This window comes from Trichosurus vulpecula, chromosome 2 (genome assembly GCF_011100635.1).
Source record: "Trichosurus vulpecula isolate mTriVul1 chromosome 2, mTriVul1.pri, whole genome shotgun sequence".
NCBI lineage: Eukaryota > Metazoa > Chordata > Mammalia > Diprotodontia > Phalangeridae > Trichosurus > Trichosurus vulpecula.
The window spans coordinates 264208745-264221200 of record NC_050574.1 but is presented as its reverse complement, the minus strand read 5'-3'; the positions used below and the strand labels follow the sequence as shown (position 1 = coordinate 264221200).

The following is a 12456-nucleotide window of genomic DNA, read 5'->3' as shown; positions in this document are numbered from 1 at the left end:
TGCATTTTTCTTTTTTGTATTTATATGTTGAAATGTTAGTGCTTGCTGATGTTTATTAAGTTTATAATAAAAAGAAAATTCTCATTATTAAAAATATGTAATTATGTGGACAATTTCATTATAAAACATGGGGAAATGCATGCACACATAAACATATTTGGTAAGAATCAGCTAGCTCAAAAGATAAAATAATTTACATTGGTTTGTACTTTCTTAAAAAAGTTTAAAAGATGTTCTTAAGAATTAGGATCACAAAGGAGGAATCAAGCTTTGGCCATCAATACTCAGAGGCTTATTCATGCTCAATAATGAGCCCCTTTTTATATAACACTTTGTTGAGGGCAAATTTCACATCCTTATTCCTTAAACTATAGATCAAGGGGTTCAACATGGGGGTCACAAGATTATTTAATATCTGAACCGCTGAACCAAGCAAGGGACTGGGAGTAGGTTGTAGATAGATGATGATGATGGGCCCATAGGCACAAAGGATTGCTGTGAGGTGTGCACTGCAGGTGGAAAAGGCTCTCCGTCTACCTTCAGTGGAGCGTATTCTGGATATGGAGATGCCAATGCGAGTATAGGAAATGAGGATGAGGAAGAAACATATGAGAGACAAAAGACCAACATTAGTGAAACTAACCCTCTGGGCTAAAGATGTGTCTGCACAGGCCAGAGGTAAAACAGCAGGAATGTCACAGAAATAGTAGCCTACTTGGTTGGGTTCACAATAAGGTAACTGGAAAGTAAGGGAGGTCAGGATAGTGGCATGAACACAACCACCCATCCAGGTGCTTGTTGCTAGGATAGAGCATGCCCTATGATTCATGATAACTGTGTAACGTAGAGGGTGACAGATTGCAACAAAACGATCATATGCCATTACGGTGTATAGGAAACACTCAGTGGAGCCCAGGAAATGATAGAAGAACAATTGGGCTGCACATCCCTGGAAAGAGATGGCGGATGTCTGTCCAGAGAGATAGAACAACATTTTTGGCGAGGTAACTGAGGAGTAACAAATGTCAAATACAGATAGGTTTCCCAGGAAGAAATACATAGGGGTATGAAGACGAGAGGAAGAGACAATGGCCATGAGGATGAGCACATTCCCTGACAGTGTGCATAGGTACAAAGACAAGAAAAGAACAAAGAGCACTGTCTCCAGCCCCACTGTCTCAGGGATTCCCAGCAGGATGAACTCAGTCACAACTGTGTAGTTCTTCATTTCCATGGAAAAGTCAGCTTTTAGCTATCTGTGAAAGGAAATGTATAATTTAATTTAATATTTTCTTTTAAAAATACACTGTTTTTGAAGCCAAGAGAAAGAAATCCTTCAAATTGCCCCAGAAGTTACAAATAGCTGCTGTTAGGGTCCCACAATTTCTGAGTGTTAAGTGCAAAGGATCCAAGATTTCTCTGCCATAAATATACATAGTGAATGAGACAGAATGAAGGTAGGTGAGAGGAGGTGTGAAAGAGAAGAGGTATTAGATTGACTACCAAACTGAAGGTCTACAGAGCCTTTGTGCTGACCTCATTGTTGTACACCTGTGAAGCCTAGACAGTATATCAGCACCAGTATTCCAGGAAACTGAATCGCTTACATTTCAATTGTCTTAGGAAGATTCTGAAGATTACCTGGTAGAATAAGGCACCAGACACAGAGGTCCTTTCTTGAACTAAGCTGCCAACTATTAAAAATCTATGCAGAGAGCACAACTCCAATGAGCTGGCCATGTTGTTCAATGTTCAATGTTCAAGGCCAAATGTATGTTTACCTAAAAGAATATTTTATAGAGACCTCACACAAGGCAAGTACTCACATGGTAGTCAGAAGAAGTGACTCGAAGGCCTTCTAAAGGTCTCTCTAAAAATTTTGGAATGATTGCATGATATGAGAGACACTGGCATGGGACTACCCACCACAGTGTGCCTACATCAAATACAATGCTGTGTTCTATGAGCAAAGCCAAATTGAAGTAGCTCAAAAGAAATGAGATGCACAAATTTAAAGAATCCACCCCAAATGTACAAGTACACTATTTGTGCCTGACATGAGGTAGAGCATTCCAGGCTCATATTGGTCTGATCAACCACAGTCAGACACACAGTAACTTGATGTTAACATAGTGATGTCATTTTGGTCCTCTTTGAAAACAAAGGACAATAACCACCACCACCACTAGGTTGGAACCAGACAGTGGGAGACTTCAGATACCAGGGCAAGGCAGCTTCATTTTACCCTAGAGTCCATTAAGAGCCACTGGAATTACTTTTATCTCAAAAGAAACATGGTAGCCTTCAAAGGACTTTTTTGGCATCTGTGTGGTGGATGGGTTAGAGAATATAAAGACAGGCAGCAGGGAAACCAACCTAGAAGCTATTGACAATCCAAGTTAGAGGGAATGTGGCTCAAAACTACAGTAGCACTAGTGTGGGTGGAAAGAAGGAAGTATATGTGAGAGATATTGTGGAAGTGGAAGTGTCAAGATTTGACAGCTTCCATATAACCAAACCAACAGCGTTATTCCAAAATCTTCCTCACTAAAACAAAGTGGGAAAACAATGATTCAGTGACCAACAAACTAAGAAAGGATCTAGCCTTGGTTTTAGTTCTTGCTCATTCAAGTTGGTTACCCAGGGGTTCTAGCCTCTTCTAAGAACCAGAGGGTTCATGGAAACATTTGAATTCAATGGGTTCACTTTTCAATTATTCCCACCTTACTATCATCACTTAACTCCAATCTAAGCTTTTGAAGTTCTGCAATTTTCCTGACACCTGAATCTATTTATTACTTTTATTGAGAGGTCTGTTATAATCAATCCCTAATTACTTTCCCCTCCTTCTCCTTCTTTGACCATAACTTTTCACTCAAAGTTGATATCTTCTCCCTCTTTCCATTTTACTCCTTGTCTATGTACATAAAAACCCACAACAATGAATTTCTACCATTTATTTACAAGAGATATATAAATTCAGAGTAAGGTAATTGAAAGTGATAATAAAAGAAAACTATCCAGTCCTAAGTACTTGACACTTAATTCACATGCTATTCTATCTAGCTACAATTTCCTGGGCCTAGCTTGGTCCATCACAATTTCATTTTGCCTTAGTACTTCAAATTCCTTAAAGGCACCAGAAAACAATATCTCTCGAACACCCTTCACAGAACTAACATCTTAGCTGATCTGTCCATTCTAAAATGCCAAAGTCTCTCTTAACTCATAAAGTCTCCTGAATGAGTGCTGGATTGTGAGTTCTCTATTTACCTTCCTAGGTAATCATTGAGATGACTAATTTTCTTTTGCTCTCCTTTGTTTTTCTCTTGTTCTTTTCCCTCTTTTCCCATACCTTCCTCTCCTCTCATCTTCCCCAACCAAGAAGAAATACAAACAAGGAATGCTGAAATTTGAAATATTAGAATAATTCAATTTAAGTCAGATAAACCAAGGTCCAGAAAGAGTACCCCCATTCCTTGTATTGTACTAGTTAGGGTCTCATGCCAGCATCATTATTAGATCTCATATTTTTTTTAATTGTCATACTCCTCATCTAATGTGAAAAGTACCATTCTTATAAAGAAGAGACACAGATTCCTCTCTACTTCATGCTCTCTCCTCTTACAAGAAAAAATCAAATATAGGAACCTGAAAAATAGCAAATGCGTACTTGCTACACAACCAAAGTTTTGTCAGATTGCCATAGAGAAAAGTAAATTAAACATATTTTGGCAAAAAATTACACACCCACCCTTTAAAATGAGTCTCTTTGTCTTTGTAAACTGGTTCAAGCTGTTCAATGCCCAACTTTTGGGGACAATTATTGTCTTTCCTACGGTAGTTTTTGGCAGTCAGCTAATCTTGTTATCTATCTTTTGCAGTTTAAGATTTTGCAACAATGAAAATGAGGCCTCTGAACACTAGCAGTCTCACTTCCCAAGGTCCAAACTTCTTCAAGTGAATGTGAAAAATCTGGAAAAGGAGAGAAAAGAAGAATGGAGTGTTGAAGGAGGAGAGGGGCAGGGAGGAGGATAAAAAGAGGGAAAATTTTTTTGCACTCACATTACTAGTAGCCTTAGGCATGACTGACTGAGGCTGAGAGGTAATAGTTTTGTTTTTCCAAGATTTCCCCTTCCAGGCATCAAAGAAGGGAAAACTTTAGATTTTTTTTTAAAACTCAACCCTCCAGTCAGAGACAAAAATATTCTCTTTTTCAGCCAATCACTCAGGAAGAGGATAGTGCAGATCTGACAGTATCCTTGCTTCTTTCACATTGAGCACCTCTCAGATTCCAGGAATTGAAACATTTCCCACATACATTTGAACTTAAATTTACTTGTCATCCCTTTGAGGCCCTAATGTTGACACTCAGCAAGCCTAGAGCAGAGGGATCAATTAATACCTGGGTATTCTGGGACCTTAGAAGACAGAGAACACTGGCATAGGCAGCATCTGGTGGCATCTACCTGCAAGGCAGGATTTGGTAGGACAATATAACCCTTTTGTTTGGATCACCTACCGACAAATGTTCTGACATATTTTTAGCTATCTTTTTGCATTTATATGTACTTTTTATTTCTCCAAATAGCACATAATTATAGGAACTATGACTTTTACTTCATATTATTTCTGTAGTACCTAGCACAGTACTTTATAAATAGTTGGTTATTTGTCAATTAAAGGGTAGACATATATTGATCAAATTGGTATAGTCATCTTTTTTCTCCTTAGCCATGATACATGTAACATAAATAGATGCTGATGATTGACATTGTTATCTCAAATGACTGTTCAGTTTGTTTACATAATATACAGTTTGTATCTAAATATATAAAATATGTAGCTGCTTTTGTAAAACAGTTAATTCAGAGAATAGAGTAGTATACATGAGCTACTGTCTGTATCAGTGTGACCTTGGACAAGCTAGGATATTGGTAGCACTTCCTTTCCAAGATTGTTAGAAGAATAAAATAAGATAATCCTTGCAAAGCCTTTTGAAAACCTCAAAGGGCTATACAACTACTACTGATGATGGGGGGTGTTGTAGTGGTCCATATAAATAAGAGAAACATTCTCAAGAGAAGTGTAAGAGGGGGCAGAGCCAAGATGGTGGCTGGAAAGCAGGGACTAGCATGAGCTTCCCCCTGAGTCCCTCCAAAAACCTATAAAAATGGCTCTGAACCAATTCTAGAACTGCAGAACCCACAAAATAGCAGAGGGAAGCAGGGATCTAGTCCAGGACAGCCTGGATGGTCTCTGGTTGGGGTCTATCCCACACAGAGCTGGGAACAGAGCAGAAAAGAGCAGAGCCCAGCATGGGAGGTGTGGACCAACCAGACCAGGAGCCAGGCAGAACGTGCCCTAGCTCCCTGAATCAGTGAGCTGCAGCAGATACCAGACTTCTCAACCCACAAACACCAAAGACAACAGAAAAGGCTAGTGGGAAAAGCTGCTGGGGACAGAGTGAAAAAAGGAGTTCGTGGTTTGGCTACTGCCCCCAGGGCAGCGGAGGTGGGGCACCTACTGAACTACAGCTGCAGTTGCTTCCAGCCCCAGGCCCACCTGGTGGGAAGAATTAAGTGGCAGATCAGAGCAGGAGTGCACAGCCTGCTGAAGATCTAAGTCCAGTCTGGGTTGGGGGTTCTTGGGGAAGGAGGAGTGCTGGTGTGGTAGAGCTGGCGCATCCCCCCAAGCTTAGAACATAGAACTCTTTACTCTACAAGCAGTCATACTCCACTGAAAAACACAAGGGTCAAGTTAGTTGGTTGGGAATATGGCCAGGCAGCGAAAACACACCCAGATTCAGTCTCAGACTTTGGATTCTTTCTTTGGAGACAAAGAAGACCAAAACATACAGACAGAAGAAGTTAACAAAGTCAACGAGCCTACAAAAGAAGCCTCAAAGAAAAACATGAACTGGTCCCAGGCCATGGAAGAACTCAAAAAGGATTTGGAAAAGCAAGTTAGAGAAGTAGAGGAAAAATTGGGAAGAGAAATGAGAAGGATGTGAGAAAACCATGAAAAACAAGTCAATGACTTGCTAAAGGAGACCCAAGAAAACACTGAAAAATACACTGAAGAAAACAACACCTTAAAAAATAGACTAACTCAAATGGCAAAAGAGCTCCAAAAAGCCAATGAGGAGAAGAATGCCTTGAAAGGCAGAATTAGCCAAATGGAAAAGGAGGTCCAAAAGACCACTGAAGAAAATACTACCTTAAAAATTAGATTGGAGCAAGTGGAAGCTAGTGACTTTATGAGAAATCAAGATATTATAAAACAGAACCAAAGGAATGAAAAAATGGAAGACAAACTGACCTGGAAAATAGCTCCAGGAGAGATAATTTAAAAATTATTGGACTAATTGAAAGCCATGATCAAAAAAAGAGCCTAGATATCATCTTTCAAGAAATTATCAAGGAGAACTGCCCTGATATTCTAGAGCCACAGGGCAAAATAGAAATCGAAAGAATCCACAGATCACCTCCTCAAATAGATCCCAAAAAGAAATGTCCTAGGAATATTGTTGCCAAATTCCAGAGTTCCCAGATCGAGGAGAAAATACTGCAAGCAGCCAGAAAGAAACAATTTGAGTATTGTGGAAACGCAATCAGAATAATCCAAGATCTAGCAGCTTCTACATTAAGAAATCAAAGTGCTTGGAATATAATATTCTGGAGGTCAATGGAACTAGGATTAAAACCAAGAATTACCCACCCCGCAAAACTGAGTATTATGTTCCAAGGCAAAATAGGGATTTTCAATAAAATAGAGGACTTTCAAGCTTTCTCAGTGAAAATACCAGAGCTGAATAGCAAATTTGACTTTCCAACACAAGAATCAAGAGAAGCATGAAAAGGTAATCAAGAAAAAGAACAAGAAAAAGAAATTGCAAGGGACTTACTAAAGTTGAACTGTTTTGTTTACATTCCTACATGGAAAGATGATGTGTATGATTCATGAGACTGCGGTATTAGGGTAGCTGAAGGGAATATGCATATATATATATATGTGTGTGTGTGTGTGTATATGTTTATGTATATGTATGTATATGTGAGTGTGTGTATGTATATGTGAGTGTGTGTATGTATGTATTTGTGTATATATATATATATATATATATATATATATATATATATATATGGGGAGAGAGAGAGAGAGAGAGAGAGAGAGAGAGAGAACAGGCACAGGGTGAGTTGAAGTGGAAGGGAAGATATCTAAAAGAAATAAAATCAAATTAAGGGATGAGAGAGGAATATATTGAGAGAGGGAGATAGGGAGAGATAGAATGGGATAAATAATCTCGAATAAAAGTGGCAAGAAAAAGCAGTTCTGTAGGAAGAGAAGAGAAGGCAGAGGAGGGGGAATGAGTGAATCTTGCTCTCATCAGATTTGACCTGAGGAGGAAATACCATACATACTCAATTGCGTATCTTACCCCACAGGAAAAAAGGACGAAGAAGATAAAAAAAGGGGGGATGATAGAAGGGAGGGCAGATGGGGGTGGAGGTAATCAAAAACAAACACTTTGGAAAGGGGACAGGGTCAAGGGAGAAAATTCAATAAAAGGGGATGGGTTGGGAAGGAGCAAAATATAGTTAGTCTTTCACAACATGAGTATTGTGGAAGGGTTATACATAATGATACGCATGTGGCCTATGTTGAATTGCTTGACTTCTTAGGGAGGGTGGGTGGGAAGGGAAGAGGGGAGAGAATTTGGAACTCAAAGATTTAAAAATAGATGTTCTAAAACAACAAAAAAAAGTTTTTGCATGCAACTAGGAAATAAAATACACAGGCAATGGGGCATAGAAATTTATCTTGCCTTACAAGAAAGGAAGGGAAAAGGGGATGGGAGGGGAGTGGGGTGACAGAAGGGAGGGCTGACTGGGGAACAAGGCAACCAGAATATATGCTGTCTTGGAGTGGGGGGAGAGGGTAGAAATGGGGAGAAAATTTGTAATTCAAACTCTTGCGAAAATCAATGCTTAAAACTAAATATATTAAATAAAAAAAGAGAAAAAACAAGAGAAGTGTAAGAAGTGCTCATGAAGCTTACACACCTGGGACTTTCCAGTTACAATAGTAGAACACTAATTTTGAAGAGAATCAGGCTCATTTCATATCTCTCAAAAAGCAACAAAAGGAACATGAAGGAGAAAGGAAAATGGTTAAAAGCCACATAGAAAGATATAAATCAAGCAAAATCAAATGTAAAGAATATGTTCCAACACAAAAAAAACATGCCAGGGTGTAGCCAAAAAAGGGTAAAATGCAAGAAGCAAATGTTAGATGGAAAAACAAAATACAGCAACATAAGATGTATTAAGAAACAGCTTCACATGGATTAATGATGTACATAATATCATTAGGCAAGAAAAAATCATTCGTATGAATATCTCAAAAGCAAAGGAGTTTATAGAATTTTATTCAACCAGAAGAACCAAAGTCAGCATGAAGGTTACTAATATCTGTCAAAGGAAATAATGAGGGAAAAGTAACATTAAAATGATAATAGAAAGCCTAAATAGTAATCTACAGAAGCAAGTGAGCTATGACAATGGAAAATATAACTGTCTATAGTAATACCCAAATGGCAGAACATGCTGAGAAAATGAGTCAATCCTTGAGAAACACTGAAAAATCTACAATGCCAAGTGACAGGCTCACAGGATAGGTGATAATGGAGCAGACTTGAGATTAGAGTCAACCAAGAAAATATAGGAAGACAAAAAAAAAATCTGAACACTGTCACCCAGAAGATCATTCAAGAATATTTTTAAGAAGAATTTTCAGAGAGACATGTGTCCTTCAGGAAGTCTTTGAAGTACAACCATGCCTCCACTCCAAAAGGGAGTTATTTGAGATGATGCACCTTTCTCAATTCAAAACAAATTAGTTTACAGCTAGCTGACATCCTATAGCCTGAATAGCTAAACGTTTCTGATAGATCAATAAAAAGAAAACTAAAAATGAATAAGAGACACGGGTAAGATAATGTTAATATGCTTTTATTTGCTAAGAGCTCAGAGTTATTTTTGGTGTTTTTAAATCTACAGTTAGTCATGTAATGAAGAAGACTTTTGAGAGTTTTGTTAAGCTCATGTTAATCATAGTAAATGATGAGATTTTAATTTTTCATAAACAAAAATTGCAAAGAATCACATAAGAACAGCAATACAAAGGATGTCATCAGAGAAATGTATGGCTATGAACAAACAAACACATGAAAAGTTCAACTAATGTGAATTGTTTTAAGCATGCTGAGAAATAATTTGGAACCATGTGAGAATAATAATTAAACTGTTCACACCTTTTAAGCGAGAGACCCCACTACTGGTCGTCTACACTTAGGTTGTTAAAGACAAGCCTCATATGTACAAGAAAAAATTCATAGTGACATTTTACTTTGTGGGAATCAAGAATTCAAAACAAAGTTTGGGAATGGCTGGACAAACTGTGGTAAATGAATTGATATAATGTTATTGAATAGAAAATGATGAATATGAGAAAGTGAAAGAAAGATGGGAAAGAAACATGGGAAGACTTGTATGAAGTGATAGAGTGAAGTAAGTGGAACCAAAAGATGAAAGTAAAAAGATACACATGATTAAGATTATTATTAAGATTATACACATGATTAAGATAGTATACATGAAAATAACACTAAAAGGAACCAAAACACTAAACAATCAGAGTAACCAGTCATAGTCCCAAACAATAGGTAATAAAACTCTATTTGCCTCCTCTTAGCATAGAGGGCAGAATGTTTCATCCTTGGCAATACACTGCCACTGTATTGGTTTTGCTTGTTACAAGAGAGGGTTCAAATCTGAAGTGTTCAAAGGGGCTATAACCAGAAAGGACTACGTAACTGATGGCCGGACTGTACAACTCATTGGTATCCCATCAATGTCAAGAGATTTCAAAACACGTTCCTACCCTGGCAGCTGGGAACCCTTTAAAAGACTGACAAGAAGGACATGGCCAAGAGACATGCAGAATAGGCAGTCATGGATGACTGGCCTACATTATCAGAAGGAGTATCCACACTGATGACTTCACAGGTCCAAGAAAAGATCTATGAAAATTTTTATTCCCTTATGATAAATTAAATAAGAATTTAAAGAAGAACAAATGTGACAAAACATCTGATATTAGTAAAGCTAAGTTGACTAGACTTTTCAATAGGAAGAAAATAAGTTAATGAATAAATTAAAGTCAAGAATCCAGCTGTTTTCAGGAAACACATTGTCAGGATCCCCATACCAAGACCACTCCTCTCTTTTCATTATTAGAAGACACCCTGTTTTCTAGAGAGCTAAGTCCCAGAAAACAAGCTGTGCCCCGAGCTTGGCATAATAACAATCCTTTGCACTCTGGATGAACTGACTTGCTGCAAAATCTCAGAATATTTTTTTTTCACACCAGCCCTAGATGGTCTTTGAGCTTGGTCAAGAACCTACAGGACCCATGTTCCAGGCATGAAACCCTGTCATGAATCAAACTTATTTCATTGTTGCTGTTACCCCTCATTGTCAAGGCTACACCTCACTGTGTATCCCATTGCTATGTGTATTAAGATTTACCCATACTAAAGTGGATCTCCTACTAAAGTAGGCCCTAGAACATATGTCTAGTTTCCCTCCTCCAACAGGATAAAGAAAGATTTTTGCTTATAACTGCTGTTGGCCCCAAGAGTTTATTTTTATTTTTATTTTATTTTGTTTCTTAGAGTTAACTGTGTTTTTGTGATGACCTGTGTGAGCTCTTTGGTATTTTTAGAATTATAATTTTTGTGACTTTTTGGTCATTTGTTTTCAGACTTGACAACATTCCATCTATAAATATTCAATAGATTTGTCTGAAAGGGTGATATAAAATTAACCATATTATCATACTAAATCATGAAAAGTAAGAGTGACATAGATAAAAATCAAGCAAAGTGGAATTCAAACCATGAAACAGAAGAGGTAAACAAGGACATTTTATCATGCTAAAAGATTCTATTCAGAATGAGAGCACACAAATTTTAAATATGTGTGTACCTAATAACCATAAAGTAAAATTTATAAAAAAGAAGTTCATAGTCTTACCAAAGAAGAAATAACTTTAAAAGAGCAATAATAGTAGGTTTTGACACCTTGTTTCAGAATATGAGGAACTGAATAAAAAAGATAAAAAGGAAACATTATGAAACTGTCAAATATTGGTCAAACTAGTCAAAATAGCTGTGATTTGAACACAAAGGTTGGACTAGGTGACATTGACAAAAAAAAATGTTGGAAAATAAGACCCAGGAGTAAGGCATCAGAAGGGTAAAGATATGTAGATTGTACAGAAAGTTCTTACCTAGACAACCTAGCCCAGCACGGGAGAATGAATAGGTGATTGTGGAAAAGGTACACTGTGATACTTTCTGTTCTTTTGCACAATTTACCTTGTATGACATTGTATCCTCTACCTCTTCTCATTTCTGTTACTTTATTTGGTGCTCTTCAGAGATTTTTCTGCCAATTTCCCAGAAGACTCCATATCATTCTTGTTTAAACAACTCTACTTTCCCCACTCCTTGAAATTATTTTTTCATTGGATTTACAGAATTCCATTAATGAGAACTACCATCTCTTTTTGATTGAGTTCCCTTGTAGATTTTTAGGCCCTGTAAGTTTCTTATGTTAGTTCGTTCACTATTTTTTTCTTTTAAATTAATTTGTTTATTTTTAGTTTACAACATTCAGTTCCACAAGCTTTTGAGTTCCAAATTTTCTCCCCCTCACTCTCCTCCCCATTTCCCCCACCCAAGATGGCATGCAATCTGATATAGGCTCTACATACACATTCACATTAAACATATTTTCATATTAGACATATGACAAAGAAGAATTATAACCAATGGAATGAACCACAGGAAAGAAGAGACAAAAAAAAAAGCAAATAGTTTGCTTCAATCTGCATTCAGACTCCATAATTGTTTCTTTTGAAGTGGTCTTAAAATCTTCCATTGTGAAGAAAAGCCAAGTCTATCAAAGTTAGTCCTTACAGATATCATGTGTCTGTAATCGTGTGTAATGTTCTCCTGGTTCTGCTCCCCTCACTCAGCATCAGTTCATATAAGTGTTTCCAGGTTTTTCTGAAGTCCGTCTGCTTATCATTTCTTATTGTGCAATAGTATTCCATTACATTCATACATCACAACTTGTTCAGCCATTCCCCAAGGTTCATCCACCTTTTGACGGATGAAATCATCATTAAGCAAGTCACGAAATTATCAGAGGCACTCTTTGGAGGGAGAGAGAAGGAAGAAGGGAGAGAGAGAGAGAGAAGGTGTTAGTAAAAAAAAAATAAAGACCTTGTTTTCAGTTAGATTGGATTTCCTCCCATGAGTGCATATTTTTAGAATATAGTTCAATTCCACTGTCCTTTTACCCAAGCTGTTTCTTTTTCACCCTG

At 37.5% G+C, this 12456-nt stretch overlaps 1 protein-coding gene across 1 annotated transcript; it reads right to left on the bottom strand.

Moving 5' to 3' along the window:
* Positions 1-292: 292 nt before the first annotated feature.
* Positions 293-1234, bottom strand: LOC118839663 (putative olfactory receptor 10D4). Its single transcript, XM_036747168.1, has one exon. The coding sequence runs from the start codon at positions 1232-1234 to the stop codon at positions 293-295; it is 942 nt and encodes a 313-aa protein (XP_036603063.1).
* Between the last annotated feature and the right edge of the window lie 11222 nt (positions 1235-12456).